Source organism: Mastigoproctus giganteus, chromosome 8, assembly GCF_048544385.1.
Source record: "Mastigoproctus giganteus isolate SK-2022 chromosome 8, ASM4854438v1, whole genome shotgun sequence".
NCBI lineage: Eukaryota > Metazoa > Arthropoda > Arachnida > Uropygi > Thelyphonidae > Mastigoproctus > Mastigoproctus giganteus.
In genome coordinates, this window is record NC_143582.1 from 188,757,782 (window position 1) to 188,777,422 (window position 19,641).

At 35.6% G+C, this 19,641-nt stretch overlaps 1 protein-coding gene across 1 annotated transcript in view; it reads right to left on the bottom strand.

Annotated features, from left to right (window-relative positions):
* Nucleotides 1-895: 895 nt before the first annotated feature.
* Nucleotides 896-19,641, bottom strand: part of LOC150082091 (scavenger receptor class B member 1-like) — a 49,876-nt gene continuing 31,130 nt past the window's right edge. Inside the window, exons 2-13 of the mRNA XM_090379961.1 lie at nucleotides 14,577-14,737; nucleotides 12,856-12,997; nucleotides 12,265-12,462; nucleotides 11,106-11,197; nucleotides 10,828-10,874; nucleotides 9,617-9,692; nucleotides 9,207-9,379; nucleotides 8,668-8,786; nucleotides 8,366-8,439; nucleotides 8,200-8,254; nucleotides 7,779-7,934; nucleotides 896-1,220 (exon numbers count right to left, since the gene is read on the bottom strand). Of these exons, the coding sequence (XP_090236087.1) occupies nucleotides 1,179-1,220; nucleotides 7,779-7,934; nucleotides 8,200-8,254; nucleotides 8,366-8,439; nucleotides 8,668-8,786; nucleotides 9,207-9,379; nucleotides 9,617-9,692; nucleotides 10,828-10,874; nucleotides 11,106-11,197; nucleotides 12,265-12,462; nucleotides 12,856-12,997; nucleotides 14,577-14,737 (1,335 nt within the window). The 3' untranslated portion in view covers nucleotides 896-1,178. The remainder of the gene's footprint in view (nucleotides 1,221-7,778; nucleotides 7,935-8,199; nucleotides 8,255-8,365; nucleotides 8,440-8,667; nucleotides 8,787-9,206; nucleotides 9,380-9,616; nucleotides 9,693-10,827; nucleotides 10,875-11,105; nucleotides 11,198-12,264; nucleotides 12,463-12,855; nucleotides 12,998-14,576; nucleotides 14,738-19,641) is intronic.

Here is a 19,641-nt window from a genome sequence, read left to right on the forward strand (position 1 = left end):
TGTTTTGGTATGATTTTGTTCTTTATTCTTATGCTTTGTTTGGTATTGTTAATTTTAAGTCTTTCTTTCTATAGGAAAAAGCTAAATCATTTTTATTTAAATTTTATGTTATTTCAATAAAATGGCAACTCTGAGTCTTGTAAATTATAACAAAAAGTACTCATCAAAGATCGATCATTTGGTTATACGTTTATCCAATTATAACCTCTGCATGGATATTTTAAACACGTATATTCTGCAATTTACGCCATTGATCCTTTTTTGCTGACATTTGCTGCGCCCACCAGGAAAGCTGGAGACCATAAAGACCTCATTTATAATCGTGTCGCTAATTTATGTTCCCTTTACTTCACGTAGATTTATCTACATGGACTAACACTTCTCATAAAAGCCAAAGAGGAATGTTTAACAACTCGTTACCAAGCCATAATATTGATCGTAAGAATGCATCCATTTTCACTAGGTCTCAATGGAGCTCTGAAGAACAAGATTGCCAACTTATTGCACAATGTTGCTACAATTCTATTAAATTCTGAATTAAATGAGCAACTGAAATTGGATCGCCATTAAAATAAATTTATAAAATTCTATAAAAAAAGAGGTTTTAGAAATATAAAGCTTGTTTTTTTTTTACTGAAATTTTTAAATTATCTTGAAAAATCCATATAGTACAACATATAGGGTTTTAATTATTTTTCTTCATTTTTAATATAGTTATAATAAATTATTTTCAATGTCCGACTGATGCAAAAATGAATAAATTTTGTGGATGATGAAAAACTCTACAGAATCCAAAATGTTTAACCAATGTCTTTGTATAATCGGAAGTTATAAAAATACCTATAATAAAAGGATTACAAATTTATTTTCATATAATTCTTTTAAATTCTGTATATATTTCGTACAAGAATAGAAAATAAATTTACTCTTCTCAAAGATTGAACCTTCGTGTAATTCAGACCACCATGACTCAATATTTGTCATATCAGTGGTCATGAATAACTAATGTGTGCTTTACACTGCAGATGCAAACAAACGTCATCAGTACTCTGAATTATTCATCAAATTTGTTCTTTCCGATATCGAAACAGACTTGGTTAACAAAGACTTAAATTAATCATAGTAGTTGAGCTTTTAACTTTAATACAAAATGGCGTCATTTGGCAATAAATCATTCTTTATTCATGGGACTCTTGTTCTATTGCGGTGTATGGTCGACCCTATTAAAAAATGAAATGAAAACAATCGATTAGAAAAATAAATAATAAAATCTTAACAGTTAAAAGAATACTTTTGAAATCTTAACAGTAAAAAATTTCGTGCAAAGTCTTATTTAAATTTATTTGCAAAGTATTTATCATATTTATTATCATTTTATATTAATTTAATTATTATTTACAGCACCCAGATGAAATAAAAATTAATTTTAAATTTCAATTTTCTGACTTTTATTTTAATTTTGTTAATACATATCATTATTTTAACAAAATTAAAATTTCAAAATTAAATGTCTAAAATTAATAATTAAAAATATTTAAAGTTAATTACAATCATTTCTAGTTCCAACGTTCCAAATTATAAATTTCAGCACTAAATTCGTCAGTTATGATGCTACCATCTGTGGATCAGCTCTTTCTGGCCTCTTGAATAGACCTCCACACTATGAGAAGAAAACCAGGCTTCCACTTCATTAATTACATGGTTTCTTCATTTCAGGGAAGTGGAAGAAGTCTGAAGTGGGGAGGTCGATAGAATAAGGTGAGTGCTGCAGATTTTCAAAGCCACACCTGATTGTAAAGTCCACTGTGAAGCTGGACACCTTTGGATAGCTTCCCGCGTCTCTTTAACTTTATAGCCTCTCATAACTTCCCAAGAGATTTCTACGGTACTCTCCAGTGATGATAGGGAGTACTGTAGGGAGGTAATCTATAAGAGTGATACCTTTAGAGTCTCGGAAGACTGGAAAGATGACCTTGTTGGCAATTCTTTGGCATGTTGGATTCTTTGACATAATCCCAAAGGATTATTTTAAACGTAATCTTTGACATAATCCCTTGAGATTATGTCAAAGAATACATAATTTGACATAATCCGTTGGGATTATGTCAAAAAGAAACGACATTTTCTTGAAAAAGAAACGACATTCACACTACGAAGAGGTTATTAGAAAGCTTCGACATTCGAAAAGAATCGTGAGCAAAAAGGCCGCTAAATATGAAATGGAAGAAACCACATTCGGACACTAGGCTAAGGAGTGCGTTTAAAGGCTGCCAGTTGAAGGTAAATCAAAAAATGTCCAAGCATATCAGCTGGAGAATATGGCACAACATATTTTAGCGAGAGGGGGCGTTTGCGAGAAGGCTTTATCCACAGTCACTATTTCTAGAGAAGATCTCATCAATGCCATAAATTCCTTGCCTACCAAATCTACGATCGGCCCTGAAGGGTTTCCTATCTTTATTTTAAAAATATGCAGTGCCTATATTGTTGATGTGCTGTTGCACAATTTCCAAAACATCCTGAGAGATGGAGTCCTTCCCCAGAGATGGAATCACTACTTTGTGCGACCGGTGCCAAAAATGAAGAACCCTAAGGCCTCTTCAGACTTTCGACCTATATCCATCAGTTGTTCTCTTTTAAAGCTTTTTGAAAAAGCCATCCTTCCTGCTTTAACCCAACAGTGTTTTGCGCACAGGACACCCCCACCTCCATATTGTAGTACCGAGACGATCCACTACTACTGTTGGAGACTCTCTTCAGAATGCAGCTCGCATTAAATGAAAAAGCCCAAATTGACATCATATTCCTTGATATAAAGGCAGCTTTCGGTAATGTTACCTGCACTTGAAAACATATTGAAAGTTTATTTCCTCATTGAGGGCAAATTATTGCAGATCATTAAGGCCATTTTGAAGCCAAGGCACCTAATTGTACAACACCAAGAATTCCGTGCAGAATACACCCTCACTTGGAGCATCCCTCAGGGAGGAGTTTTATCAGCTTTGCTGTTTGCTGCCGCCCTGGAGCCTTTTCTGGCGCGGAATCACAATTTTATTTCCTACGCCGATGATATTAAATATTTTGTTGTCTTTAACGAAGGATCTCAGGTGTCCGACGTCAATTTCCATGCCAACGCTAAGCTGTATGAACTGGAGACATACCTACGCAAAATCGGTTTGTGGCTAAACTCAGACAAGTCAGCACAACTGACAATAACTAATAAGAAGATAAAAAATCAAATCAAATTATCTATTAATGGAGCACAGATTAAGAAAGTCAACTCATACACCGACCTAGGACTGACGTGGGACGAGGGCCTTACCTTCCAAAGGCACTTTCAAAACACGAGAACAAAAACTCTCGCTGCCATATGGGCTGTAAGACAGGAAATAACTGGAATTCGAAACCAGCAGCTAGTGAGCCAATATATCCAAAGATGTATCGTTCCTGTATCCTTATATGCTTCGACAATTTGGTCCTCTGCTCCAAATACTTATATCAGGAAATTTCTCAGCCTGGAATACTGGTTGCTCCGGTGGTTAAATAGGATTGCCGGGAAGCCCTTCATAATTTCGAAATCCATACTGTACGCAAACTTGAACACAGCTCCGTGGATTCAGATGATCACAATACGAAACATCAGCACTCTGGCACAACTTCTGACTGGGAGTTTAGATGTCCCTCAAATTGAAAATCTGGTAGTAAGGCCCCGCCCTGGAGCCCGCTTCCACAACCCTCATAGTCTCCGAAGCGCTCTCAATAACACGGACGGATTAAGGCGGATGTTTCCTGCCAATACTCTGGAGCTGTTTAGAGACCTCAAAATAGATCCGGACAGGTACTGCCATGAGAAAACTTACTGGAAGCTCATTGCAGCGGATCTGTATACGAAACTACAAATATGATGAAGAACGTAATTCAAGAAAGACTTCAAGTGCCCTCGAACTCATAAAAATCTTAAATGAACGATATATTATATTTCCAAAAGGCTCTTATAGGACTGAGGGTATTCCTTAAGAATGACAATGAGGACCAATTCATAGTGTAAATGACGATGTCATTTTTCTATGTATGTATATTGTTTTGTAATTTTGTAATTTTTCTATGAATGCATGATTTCTGTATGTATGTAATTTTTCCTCTATGTTTATATATCTTACGTATTTACAAGGAATAATGAAATCAGACTAAGAAATGACTGAAATGGAGAGTGAGAGGCGCACTACAAACTTTTTACGCGAATCGGGTTAAAAGAACTATAAAAAAAAAAATGAGCACATATTCTAAGAAGTTTGGTTGTCAAGGCAGCCATCCGATAACGTGAACTGACGTCAGCACCGCACGTGCAGTTTTCTGTGTGTGGCAGACGCTAGCAAACTAACATGATCCTGGGCGGAACGATCTGCCTACTGTTTGCTCTGTAAACCTGTGTTTCTCTATCACTGCTTCCCCCACACAAAGGCCACGACAATGAACAAGATGCCCCTGTCCGCTTACAGAAGATCGACAGACAAAGAAAAACGTTTGTAAGATAGAACGATCCTGTCCACCCCTTCATTAGACGTCTAACAAAAGATCTGGTTTGCCCACCCTCCCCCACTACTGCTTCGTCTTATTCAATCCGAGTCCCAAGACTTTCTGCGTTGGTTCCAACTGACAGACAGCCTTACCCTTGAGGCCTCAAAATTAAACTCACGCCAAGCACATGATCCTACCTAATCGCTAATTATACCTTCATCTAGTAGTTAATACTACCAGGTGAAGGTGGCTGCGTTTTGCAATTGTTCAAATATGAGAAGACTGGAAATGATTTTTTCTCTTTTAAGATCAGAAATGTGACAGTTTTGAAACATTGTAATAACTTCTGTTTTCAAATGTTCTTACAATGTAATTTATTAATGTTATTTGTTAATGCTTGGAATTAGTTTTCGCGAAGCTCCTGATATTACAGGGAAATTTTGTTTCCTTCTTTATAAAAACGTATTCTGTGTCACCAAGAGGAATAGCTAAGTGAAACGATCACGCTCAGTACGTTTTAATTTTTATAAATGTTTTAAAGTGAGGAGAATTATTTCACAACAATTTTTATACGTTTCTTAACAAGTTTAAATTTTGTAAAGCAGTTACATCAACTGTTTGGACTATGGCGGGCGATGTCAGTTCTGCAAGCTCTGCTAGCAATAAATCTGGCTCTTGTATTATGTCTATAATATAAGGTGTTGTCTGGAGCTGACTAGGCTTGCCATGTTCTCTATTGATTCTCTGGATGTTGTAGTATGGAAATCTGAGTTTAATAAGCCATCTAAGGATCCACTGTTAATATTCAATAGATTGAATTTGGGATCCGTATGCAAAGACTGGATAAATATACGTTTTTTCATTACTGTCTTGTTTGGGATAGCCATTATTTCTTGGTTGATGCCAGGACTGGACTGGACTGGATTCTTCTCCAGGGCAAAGATGATCTGAGACTATTTATTAAGGTTAGTGGTCAAGTTGATGGACTGATGACAGATAACTAGGATTGGCATTAGTTCATTAGCATCACGTTGAATATTATTGCAGGCTTTTCAGGTAGGAAAATTTTGCAAATCTTCACATACCTTGTGTAGCAGTGGGGTTCAGTGCGAATGGAAAGATGAAACTATTCCTACTTAAAGAATACTACCATTTCTCAGGACATAATAGCGGTGATTTTCACGAAGTTCGTTATGAAAACAAGGAAACTGTGACTGAGGCAGTAGAGAAAATAAGAAGCTATTTTACTATTTAACTGAAAGCGAGCCTTTAGTATTTTCCTTACGTCTTTGTGATCGAGGTTTTCAAAAGTGGACTTAACGCCCAAACTGTAAATATCCCTCTGAGCTGTTTCTTGGAATGGTCATTGTTACATGAATGAGTGCGTCAGCCAGGTTGGTGGCAAAAGCTTTAGTCAAGTTGGTTGTTTGTAGAACCACTGTTACGAATGAAGTTTTTGGTGGTATATGAATAGTTCTTTCTCAATTACTTTTGAATTGTGTAGGCAGTTAACAGGTCTGTAGTTAATCTTTTTGTCTTCTCCAGCCTTAGGAAAGATATTTATTCTGTGTTTTTCAAAGATTTGTGAGGAACGCTGGAATATCATTATTTGCGAAATAGTTGGGTGACTGGCTGGCGGGCATCGCCTTACTTTTTTTTGGCTTGTATTAGATAGATTATCCTGGTGGTGGTGGTGTGGGGGGCTGTTGAAGTCAGGTAGTTAGTTTAAAGGGATAGAAAAATGCTAAACAAGTTTTGGTGTTTGTTTTTCCAATATCTCTTTAGTTGACAGATTAGGGGATGTCTGGTTAGATTTTGCCTTTATTGTTTATGAATAAGCAATTTTATTAACAGTTCAGCTGCTTCAGGGCTAAGAAAATCCCAACGATAGTGTTATAAAAGTCTAGCATTTTGTCCTTTTTCCTTGAATTCTGGTGTTGCAAATAACATGAGCTTCCTTCAGGTGGTGAGGATTGAGGTAGGAGATAGTAAAAGATGTCGATAAGTTCTAGATGCCTGTAGTCTGATTCGTAGTTGATAGTGAAGATATGAGTCGTCCTTATTATTTGCACATGAGTTTGTCATTTCGTCTTCTTCACAAAGGAAATGATAACTCTTTAAACCGAGTGTTCAAAGAGGTGTTAGCCCTGTAAACAGAGTTTTATCACTACAAAGTTTGTGATGAGTTGCTTTCGATAGATAGAGAGACTTAAATAGGTAGGGACAAGATACAGATTAATTCAGTATGATGTTGATCTTTAAGAGCTGACGCCCTGAATTTGTTTCTTCCAGAGGTTTGGAAGGAAGTAAGGAAGGGATAAAGGAAGATTGGATGGAATTGAATACAGTGTGAAAAGTTGATGGAGGATTAAAAGGTTTTAAATTTGAGTTTTCACTGAAATTACGCTGCCATTTCAGCCTATTGTTCCATGGCGTAGATTTGTTTGTTAAGCTGAAAAAACAGAACAAATGAAGACTGAAACTGAAAGATGTTAACTCAGAAACCAACCATCCCCGAATGAACTGTATTACACATGGAAATACGCACTAGATTTGGTTCTGCAAGGGCCTTGTGCGATATTTTTTGAGGAAAAGTTCTTAGCAGTTTGAATGGTTCCGCGTGGATAGCGCGGACCCAGTGAAATATCCAAAAAAACCAGTCCAGTCCAAGTAACCAACATCCTTACCACTCCTGGTGGAATTCCATAGGTTTGAATCCGTTCAGTGACGCGAGAGGAACCTTTATGAGGTTTTTTTACTCCATGGCAGAATTAGTCGGCCTCAGGCTTGGAGAACAGAAAAGTATTTCCCCCCGGAAACTTTTTTTTTTTTTTTTTTTTTTTTGCCCAGCAAAACGGGAAAATCGACCAGAGGAACCTACGCAATTTATGGAAATACACATGGGCATATGAGTTAGTGCTCGATAAATGGAGTTTAAATCAGTCCACATAATCAAATCTTCAAAGAAATAGCTCTCCTCCCATTCAGGATCAATAGTTGCAGAGTTATTTGTGCTCATGCGGCATAGGAAAAGCTGTGTACAATGTGTAACATTAAAGAACAACGATCGTGCAATCAAAAGAAAGTGTAAAATATAATTAAGTGGTATAATTACGTGCATTGAATCAAGGAGTTAAAAGCGTCCTTAGCAAGGTTGCTTGATATGAATCACCATCTACTGTCCCACGTACGGAATCAATAATAAACGAGTTTCTCAAATGAGAGACGCTATACTTTATCACCCTCTTACTCACACTCACTTTGTTCTTTCTGTAGACGATAGCAATTCCAAGGGCAAACGTAAGGATGATTGCTCCAATTGCCACAAATACGAAGGCGCCAACCATCACGATGTAAGGAAGTTCTTTGGTTAAGAATCTGACCATTTTGGCCAAGGAATCATCTAAGGCTGCAGTCTGTAAGAAAATAAATAATACTAAACTGTCGTCAGATAATTAATAATATGAAAATTATTCTTTTCATAAATAAAACAATAATTAATTATTTAATTTGGGAAATGTGTAGGAATAATTAATAATATGAAAATAAGTCAGTTATTGACACCGCTTTAATTACACTTTGCTCGAAAGCCCAACGAAAATTCTTTGATAGATTATATTTTAATAGATAGATAGATTATAGATTATAAGAGAGAACGATTTACAAGATGGGTCATCTTACCTCGCTGAACCAAATCACGGGGTATATGATTCTTTTCGTTAAATTCCTGAACTGTCTAGAAGGGAAAAAAAATGGAATAATTAATAATACTGAATAATATTATTAAAATAACAAAGCTTCCATTTAGAAGCCAAAGTGAATGAAGAAGTAGATTTTGGACTCTTACATTAGCTTTGGAATCCTCTGAACTAGTATGTTGACTTGAAGTCTGGCTGCAACATTACATGGAAGTCCAAGAACCTATATAAAATAAAGGATTAAAGCTAAGATTGCACAGTTCAAACAAGTACGCATAAAATTACAATAAAGTCTAAACCCGTTAATTCAACATTACATACGTAAGGGTAGTATGTGCTGCCATCTAATGGCATATATATTAACTATTACTAGTGACGTATAACAGATGAAAGACTTTTGATTGATTCTTTTTTTTTTTTTAATAGCCATCATTAAATCCTTCTTACTTACTGGGTCTATATCTAAATAACTGATATGTTTGTTAGGGTCCGGTCTTAGTCCTATCACACCTCGAGAATAAATGGAATCGGCGAACAAAAAATGAGGATATGACACCACAGCTGGAGCATCTGCAAACATTTAAAGATTTACAATCACAATTATTACTGGCAAGAATTAATTTAATAATAAGTGCACTTTTCCGTGAATAAGTAATAAATATATTTAATATTTATCCTCATAACAATATTTATCATGATTAACGTAATAAATATATAATAAATATATTTATTACGTTAATAAACATTTAATATGACATTAAATATTATGCGAAAAATATTAAATAATTAAGTGTTAAATATTACAGGAACATTTAATGAGGGAATGAGGCGCCATCTAGCTGTCATAATTTTTTTCTTAAAAGCAGCCATTTTTTTAGCTTTATTTTTTGTTCAGAGCCAATACTACTAATACTGAACAAACAACTGCTAAGAAATAAAAGTGGAAATAACTCTGTTAATTATTTAAATCGTTATTAAATAAATACTTACTGAATTTACATTTTGAAACATTTAATCCGCCTTGTGGAAGACATTCGCCATCACAGTAACACTTGTGAGAAGGATCTATTTTTCCGTTATCGAACAACGTCTTGTCTGCCCAAAATCTGTATGTGTTGATACCTTTAAAGTCTCTCTCTTTCAAGTAATTAAATGTCAGTGTCCTGTGAAGAAACCAACAAAATTTTAATTAATGTTATCTATGGGATAATTGTCAAACAACTTGCAAATATAGCTCAAAGTACTTCTTGAGAAGTGTGGAAATTGTGGAATATATCAAGCGCGTGCTAAATATAAGAATATTCCACCTTTCAACACTTTCCAACAAGGGTGGTGTCAAATTCCAAAAGTAATTTTATAATTAGCCCTGAATTTATTATTTCACAATTAAAGTAAATTACCTGCATACGTCGCTGACAAAAAAAGTAACTTGATCATCATCCCGTGTATCCATAAAGGGTGGCCACAGATCTCCGGCTATGATAATTAAGATAAATAATTAAAAATTCCCTATGACTCATTTCAGATAGAAATTATTAATTAAAGTGGAATTGTGAAACATCAAAATAATTTCAGTAAATGTAATTAATATAAATGCAATAAACGAAGCGAAATTTTTTTTTTAATTCATGTAGTATAATTATTTCAGTAATTCAATTTTTCTTTTAGTGAAATTATTATTAGAATTTTAAAAAAATTATAAAATTAATTATCATTACAAAAATATTATCGTGAATCTTGTGATCAAAAACATAAGCATTTAAGTGGTCACGTGAGTATGCGTGCTCAAAAAAAAAAAAAAAAAGTATCCAGAAAATTTCTTTTCATATTACCGCGTGTGTTTATTTAAAAGAGATCACCTACTGTCTGATGAAGGACCAGTAAGTATTAAAACAGGCTGTAATAGAAGTATCTGAAATGAAAGCAAAAGTAGCCATTTGTTTGAAATTAGTGCAATACCGAGTCAACTCGTCGTGACGTCAAAGTCATTCTTCTGTGATCGATAAAACCATTGGTCAGCTAGGCAATTTAATCCTGCTGGCCACTAAAAAAAATAAAATAAAAAGACAAAAACTACAAATTTTATATAATTTCAATAACGCAAAATACCAATTTCTATTTTATAATTTTGATGCATAAACTTTGTATAGTTAAAAAATAAAATGGAACATGACAACCACATTAAACCTTGCAGTGCCGGCCCTTAAGTAGTGGTATTTATTGTCCCAAGATGGCAGCACTAGTAGAAGCGTTCAAGGGAATGATTTTATTCTTTTGGTTGTGCTTGAAATCGGTAAAATAATCGTACATCTGTGCTCTGAAGCCAATCAACCTGCTTGTATTGAAAATCCTGTCCTTTTGCTAATACCTTCTTATAGTCCTTGTAACCACGTTAACAGGATTTTATATCACCAGACAATACGGTACATTAAAATACTGCAAATATTTTTTAAACTTTTTTATTCGAAATTCGAAATTTCGGTTAAATTCTTAAACGTTTATTTGCAATTATAATTAATTATTAACTTGTTATCTCGTTTTTTCGTACTGGATTTTAAACAATTTAAACTTTATAAAAAAGATATTAAAATAAACTTTAATTAAAACTCACCTGATCCGTTAATACTATTACAAGGAGGATCATAGTAATCTGTTTCCCTTAACAGAAATCAAGAAAACGTATTAATGATCAAGAAGAATTTAAACAAAACGAAATGTATTAATACGAATTACTTTAACTTTATTTTAACACAAACGATACACTGATAAAAACAATGCATGTTTTATTTATTTATTTCTAGTTCTAATTATCGTTCTATTTATAGAAATTCTAATAGAAAACAACTCAGAAATTTAAATAATAATAATAATAATAAAGCAGGAACTTACGAGTGTCCATTCCACAAATCTATGTCTCCAAACTCATCCAGTCCGTACTCCCCTGTGAACATAGTGAAGAGTCCATCATTTGAGTTGTTTCTCTGTGAACAAAAATACACTTTTCAAGTTACTCTTTCATTTATTTAATTCTAACTATTAACTAAATAATTAGCATTCATCGCTCCCCCATAAAAGATTGTAAAATGTTTTGAGCAGTTCCTGTTTTCCATTTGGCTCCTTAATATTTGTTCATCGTGCGTTTCCTCCATGACAAAAGCAAACTGTTCAAAGAGAAGACAGAAATCGGATCTGTGTTTCGAGATATAATTGAACAGATCCAATTATCATCGTATTCTGCCTTTGATCAGTTAAATAAATTTCGTTCTAATAGACTCTCCACACATACACCTGATTTGTCATAATTCACACGATCTTCGCATGAGTTAAACCCAAATTTAAGAGAGAAAAAAAAGAAAGGTGGGGTACAATCAACACTGTGGAGTGTGAAAAGCATCTTGAGGTTACTAGGACAGAGCATGCAGTAGTGTCAGTGATGTCAAATAAGTAATTATCCCTCTGACCAAATCAGTGGTCATACCACATCTTAAATACTCTATGTAGGCCTATTTTCAGTAAAGATATCGACTTGCTTGAAAGGATACAAAAAGAAGGACATCAAGCAAATTAGTTGTGAATGTAAAGAGATACTCATGAAGAGACTCCACTTGTGTGCCAAAGTTTATAAACTAGGCATTTGCGTGGTGACCTGGAAAGGTATAACAGCCTTAAAAGGGTTGGAAAAACTTAATGATGGAGGTATATGTTCTCTTTTAGAGAAGACACAAAGAGAAAAGATGATTCAGATTAAGAAAAGATAATTGTCAACATTTAGAAAGTTGTCTGAGAATTGTGTCAAAAACTTCTGAAGCACTGAGCAAAGATAAAAGCTAACTGGGTCAAAAAGGGTACAATGGGCTGAAAATAATCTCTAAGAATGGTTATGGAACAAGAAAAACTTTCATCATGTTGTTAATTTATGAAAACTCTTAATTTCTGTGATAGCGTACGTGCTAATCACACGTAAAATATTCATCATAAAATTACACTTCTCAAAACTTCTTTAAATACTTATATCATCTAAAAATAATAGTTAAGTGTAACTACTTACACCGTAAAACCAGCCAAACTTGTCAGGAAGTGGAACTCCCAATTTCCTAGCTTCTTCGATGAGCTCATCACTGTAACCATCGAACAGGAGTTCCCTCGCTGACTTCCAAATAAACAACCTGCTGGCTGTGATGTTGAACGCCACTGAAAGGAGAATTTTGACCTCTTCGGAGCTGTATCTCAACTGAAAGGCAGCCGCCTAGGAAAATGAATTTAAAAAAAAAAAAAAGTCAGGCGGATAAAGAAACAGTGACCACTACTACACATACAGAGCAATGCTCCTGAAAAAGATACACGATTCATGCAGATTAGTGGTTCTCAAACTGTGGGTCACGACATACCGGGGAGTGGGATTCGCGAGCCCCTTCATGAGGGGATCATAAAGATGTTGCAAGATAAAATGATTCTACAAATTGGGAGTTTTTGGCCAGAAGGAGATGGGAGGGTTGCACAAGCAGAAAAACCCTGCTAGGGAGTTGACGAGAAAAAAAGCTTTAGAACCACTAATGCAACAGAAAATTATTTGTCAGAAAATTATTTGTTAGTAAATTCCATTATCTGAAACAGAGTAGTTATACAAATCACTACTTACCACCATCGGTACATTAACGGTGCAAATGATGTCACTTAGAGAACCATTGGTGAGATCAGGCTGGAAATACCACCTTTTCACTTGCCTATAGGTAACAGTTCCGTTGTCATTCCAACTAATATTCACCTTCTCCCTTGCTTCCCTGAGGAGTTAAAAATCAGAAATACATGTCAGGCTTGTAAGGTGAAAGACAATACTTAAGAATTTGGGGAAATAATGAAAGACAATGAGCTTATCCCTTTGATATATTTCTCAAAAATTTGATTTAATCTGCCTTTTTAAAGGGTTGTCTCAGTATTGCATTAAATTAAAATAAATAGCCCTTCTCAAAGGAAACCTACTGTATATTAAGAGGTAATTGTATATTTTTTTTTTCGCAATATTTAGACGTCTTCACATTATGCGTAAAGCGCTTATCGTCTTCGCCATAATTGTCTGCCTGTCCGTTCGCATGTAACAGTTCAACTTCCAGTAGATGGATTTTCGTTAAAGGTAATATTTTACTATTTGTTGAGCCACACAAATTTCATTAAAATCAGAAAAATAGAAATATAAAAAAAAAATTCTTTCTTTCTTTTTTTTTTCCATATGTCACATGGGTTATCCATACGCTACCCCCCCCCCCCCATTGGACCTTCCCAGACAGTACTAAGACCAGTATATAAGGAAAACGTACCACCGTGTCGTAAAAAGACTTGAGGGGTAATTGTGCAGACAGACGTGTAGTTCTCTGAGGCGTGTAGACAGGTGCTGAACATCCCCCATGACATGGTGATTTTGGCATCAGGGACAAGGAGGTGATTATACAAATCTAGCAGCCACATTTTAGGAAGGATGTGGATCGTTGCTCTTCTCTGTGGTACAGAAAACGACAAAGAGATTAGTGCGGAGAACAGAAGAGTACTCTTTGCCAAGAAAGACTTCAGTTTGCAAATTGCAGTGTCTGGAAACTAGACAAAGAGAGCTGATTGAGGTGTTTAAGGCGTTGGATGGATTGAGTAAGCCAGATAGAGACTAATTTGTTGTTAGAATAACCTTCCATCTAGTGTTGTGGAAGAAGAATTTGAATAAATTCAAGAAAGGATTAGAAAATTTACTGTAGGAGGTAAATTGGTACGTTTTGCCAGAAATCCTATTGTGGAGAAAAACTTAGTTGTATATATATATATATATCTATAAACTCGCCTTTTTCTCTCTTTTTATTAAAGGAGATGCGTTTTCTCCTCTAGAGCGATATACCCAAGTAACTTTGGCATCGGTGTATCGATTAACATCTAACATCAGAAAACAGCAGCTGTTAGAAGAAAAGAAAAACATTGTGTTCGGGAGGAGAATGACCTCAGAATGCACTGCTCCATTTCAAAGGTCACAAGGCTGTGAGTCACGAGAGAGCTGTGACAGAAATGTGTTCATTCATAATTATTAAGTTGTGCACGAACCATCGGAGGCTTCTTTACAGAAGAGCAAGCTTGGGGTTCTAATAAAGGGTTCTGGGAACTGAAGACTGGCTGGAGGATCGCCCTCTTTTCAATGACCGGGAACGCTTATTAAATTATAGAGTCCCACTTCCTGTGATAAAAGATACTCCCTCACCCCTGAACAAAAGTGTACATGAAAACAAACTGTTGGAAGAGTTCCAACCAAGGGCTTTGCAACTCTTTCCCTCCACGCCAGTAGGTGTGCCCACATCGTGTTTGCAGTTCCAACAAAAACTGTCTTACCTGAAAGTATACGGTCCAAGTTCTTCCAGAATCGGCTTGTTCGTTTGATCCCACACTTCCATGGGATTAGTGATATTAAAAAAATAAACTCTTAGGTATATAGGAATAGGAATTTCTCTCCAAAAATCGTAGAAATGAGCTGTAGGACTAATGATTAGCACCTGGAAAGAAAAATAATACTTAGTTTTTAAAAAAAGAATAATAAAATATTGATTAAAGTATTTAAAGTAGTGATAACTGCGCAATTATTTCTATATTGGACAACTTTAAACAGCTGAGGGAAGTGTTTCCAAGTAATACAATACCGAGGCAACTAGTTATGAAAGGAGAGTAGAAAAAAATGGTAAAACAGTTAAAGAAATAAACGATAGTTTTTCAAGGTGAAAAAATAGACACTACAGAAGAACTGGCAAGCCATAAATACCCTTGGAGTCAAGTTGTTCTCGGGAGACAAAGAAACTCTTAAGATGTTAAACTTTAAACGTTTTCTGGGGCTTCAAGTTCAGAAAACTGACCGACCCGAGGTCAAGGGTACAGAAATATCACCAATATAGTTCTTGCGTTGCGGTTACCTAACCCTATGTTCCGAGAGGGTTGTTGAAGATGAATTCCGGTCAGAGGTCACGTTCCGAGAACACGCTATCGAAATTATGGAATCAACACCTGAGATAAGAGTTACTGATAAAGATGTCCGAAGCTGGGAAAATTTTAGCATGCATATGGAACAGAAGGAACTTCACTGCACGTGAAAGTAATGTTTCCCTTTTTTCTGCACCCTTTTTTTTTTAGCTTTCATTTATATTAGGGTTAATAAAAAAACAAACGAAGTCTCAGCTGCCACGTTTTTCATTTAAAGAGGTTTTTTTACAGAAGATATCAATCCATAATTTTAAGCCTAATGTCTTACTTTGTTCTCAAGTATTTTTTGACAAATATCTCCCATGTTTTAAAGCTATAAATGGTCCCCCTAGTTTATAGGGGAACTAATTCACAGAATGAAATCAATAAAATGTTTTAAAAAACATAATTAATGATGTGAAAGGTGTTTTTGAGGCACAGATCAGCTATCAGCTACACCTGGTATTTGTGCGTGTTTTAAACATTTCCAAGTGGAAGGGTTCATGATGTAAATACACCACCCTACCCACAAATCAGGTAACCCTAAAAGCTGTACATACATCTATTGTTAAAAACGTGCAAAGCTAACAATGGATTTCACACGTCACGTATGTTCTTCGTGTCAGGACTTGATCTGGCTTCATATATCTTAGTGATTATTGGCTGCTTTTGTATGCAAAATTGTCAAGGTAAACAGCAGTGCACGGAAGCTTATCACCACACACATTGCTTCTAGCTATGGTAATATAAGAAGGAAGCTGTCACTATCCGGCAGCCACTGCTCTAATGAAAGATGGAAGACAAGGGTTGCCAGGTGGATTGCTGAAACCCGAGATAATGCTAAGTTTTGGTGATAGCAAATACGTACATTGGAGAAGAATAAAAACTCGTTTACTGTCTAGAAAATTGATATTGCTTGTTCTCTGTGGGGAATCTCTGTTTTCAATATATTATGATGCGGAGATAAATTTTCTAAATGTATAATAATTAGCTAAGTGTACGCTGCGTTTGATGATAAAGGCTGTGGGATGTTTTCAGATTGAAATGGAATAGATGTCTTCAATGGACTGAAAATGGGTTCCCTTAACTACACTTTTCAGCTTATGGAAGAGTAAAAAAGCTACGTGGGGCCAGGTCTGGTGTGTAGGGTGCATGTTCACACACAGGTATTTTTATTTTATTTATTTGTTTATTTTTTTTTTTGGCTATAAACTGGCGAATAGAGAGCGTGTTGTGTGCTGGAGCATTGTCTTAATGGAGCATCCGACCATCCTTCCACAATAGAGATCTCTTCCTTCGATTTCAGTGTAGTATGTTTGATTTAAAGTCTAATTGATGGGATGTATTCAGCCATAATGATTCCTCTAATATCGAAGAAAACACGAAACGTGGTTTTAATTTTTGATTATGACATTCTTGGTTTTTGAGGATTGTTTTGTCTACCATTGCATCGACTGCCTTTTAGTTTCTGAGTCGTATTGGAACAGCCAACTTTCATCACAAGTAATTACAGTACTCAGAAATTCTGGATCTTTAACTTTTTTTTCAAAACATCTTTGCAAACCTGGAGTTTTCTCTCATTCTTTGAACTTAATTCAAAATTTTTGCCACCACACGCTTTTCTCCTGCTTAAATTTTCAGTTAAAATACGGCGTGATTAAAATTGAATTAATTTTTGAGAAAAACGATATTAAAGTTAATTGACATCACTTCCGGTTCCAGAGAAATCCATTTCCTGTTTCATTAATGCATTTTATTTTAAGAGCTTAGCTGATTATATCAATGAGTAAAAAAATCTAGAAAAAAATCTTTTCTCCCACTTAAAACAGAAATAAGAGTCAAGTGGAAGGCATCACAAAAACTGGACTTCACTGGAGTTTTTTTTTTTTTTTACCTCCAATATAAGATGTTCTTGTAGAATAAACTGAACAGATTTTGCAATTTCTTCAGTTCATTCTCCAGTACATCATTATCATTGGCAGACTTTACTTTTATTGCTTCTAGCTTGAGTTTATCAAAATACCACTGTTTTGATAAGCTGTCAGAAAAAGACAGACTGTCTCAGAAAACATTTTGGGTTTTTTTTTTCCTCTCCAATCAAAGCGTTCCTCTGGTGACTTTGCTATGCTGTTATTTCTGTTTTAGGTAGGCGAAGAGCTTATTTTTATAGAAGTGTCTTAATAATAACTGTCAAGATGAAGGGTGAAAGTACTGGCACCTAAACTACTGTACAGCGTTACTTCCGATGATAAATAATCCATTTACCTTCTAGCTCCTTGACCTCATCACCAATACGCGCTTGTTACGCTCCAAATTCATGGCAGAATGAATTACTGGAGGATGATCCTAGGCGAGAGTCATCCTCCAGAGTTTTTCTTCCTTCATAGTAGCGATTTGCCCATTCATACGCTCATATATATGTATTCAGTTATTTCCACCATAAGAAACTGAAGAACACTGCATTTCGTCAACTTAGACGCACCCATCACTGTGAACGCCATATTGTCTCATCTACTGCGCATCGGTGCCGAATTTTTTTTCTTTTCAAAGTATTTATGTATGCTCACATACTTAATACCAAGTACAGACACCACTGTTACATTTTTCTCTGTAATTAAAAATTAAGGTCAGGTACAGTCCTTTCTATTACCAAGTCCCTAGACAATTACAATTCACATCAGCTCTCTTTCTTGTTTATGATTGGGATGGCGATCTCTGCCCTGCGTACAGTAGCAGGGTTCATAAACTGAGGAAGACTCACGTAGTTAAGTACCATGACAGCGGATATATTAATTATGTCAGCTATAGGGCAAGAAATTAATTAACTGTAACCTTTATTAGTAAAATAGATGGAAAAAAAAAACTGCTGAGTCGCTTGACTTGTAATTATCTCTGGCAACAAATAACTTGTTGCTAAGGTAACCAGAGTAAGTGGAAAATGTTAATGAGCCGAATACATCCATGATGATCAGTGAAACATTTAACTCCCTCTGGTGTTAGCACGGAAAGTTTCAACAATGAGTTATTCACTTCCTTCAATTAAAAGTTTCTTCTTTTTTAAAGTACAAAATAAATTTCTTTAAAATGCAAATTTAACGCACAAAAAAAGGAAGTTTCGTTCGAGTAGAGGTGAAAAATGTTCGAAGCTGTTTATTCTCGGAAGAGGAATACAACAGGAAATGAATGAGTCGTTTGGTTAAGTTCCTAACTTCCTGTCCTCGGGTCTACATAACAATTTAATTATTTATGAGCTTGGGCAGCTATAACGTAGTCCATCCCCTCTGCCCATAATATTACAAAGTACACCAGCTGTCTCTCTAAGGGATGGGAACGTCAACGCGGGCTTAGAAAGCGAGTACCGTTAGTGATTACAGAAATTGTGAGTGGTGACGTATTTGCACCCTATTAGACAGGAGGAGTGGAGGTCGTTTTCGTGTGATGAGAAGAAGACAACGAGGAACTGAAGAGTAGAAAGGGATTGTTTATACACTGCTAAGTGCACAAGGAAGCGCTTCAGTAGTTTCATCTTGAAAAAATAGAGTTTTAACGAAGATAAGCATATATATAAAAACAAGTTTAGTAATGCTCCAATGCGAAATGTGTACATGCGCGTAGGGTGATGGCAAAAAACGGTATTTTGCCCTCCCTCCCGGGATTTTAACCTGCATTACTATTTGCTTCATATACATTAGAGAGCTTGAATAATTCGAAGCTGAAGAGGCATCAAAATTATTTCCAATTATCCAAACTTCGAATTCAACAAAATCGAAATTCAGTAATCTTAGCGCACCAAATGACAGATATGTGACTGGTCATACAGCGCTTGCTTGAGCCAGTGACCAGTTTGACGTCATTTTAGAACATCTGAGATTATTTCAAATTAAGTAATTTTGAATTATTCAAGCTCCACTTTATTGCTTCATATATTTCACTAGCTTTGAACGTCAATGGAACCTTCAAAACATGTTTATCTTACTTTAATAATAAAACTTTAATGTGAACTTAAATATCAAAAAGACAAAATCTATTCCAAGTAAGAGCGAGCGAAAGTTATGTTTTGTCTGAATGTTGTCACTTGACACTATCTGTTGATGAGGGGCGTTTAGTTCTGAAACAGGCTGTCAGAGCGGTCTCATCTCTTAAACAAGTGGCCAATTAACCTTTTGTTGTTGTTGGGGGAGTTTCGGGAGAAAGGGCTGCGTCATTGCCTACGATCCTGCTGTGACACAGAGTTTGAGATGGAGTTGAAAGTAGACTGTCGGGCAGTGTTGAACAAGGTACATTCAATCAGAATGTGCTTCACTCATAATGATTGCAAACAGTGCATGCACTGAGGAGGATCATTTCCTGTCAGCAAAAACAGATGAGTGAGGTGAGTATGGCCGATTCGAGTTCTCGCTAAGAGCACTTCTTCTTTTCTATTTTTGCTGGGGCTAGATATCCATGA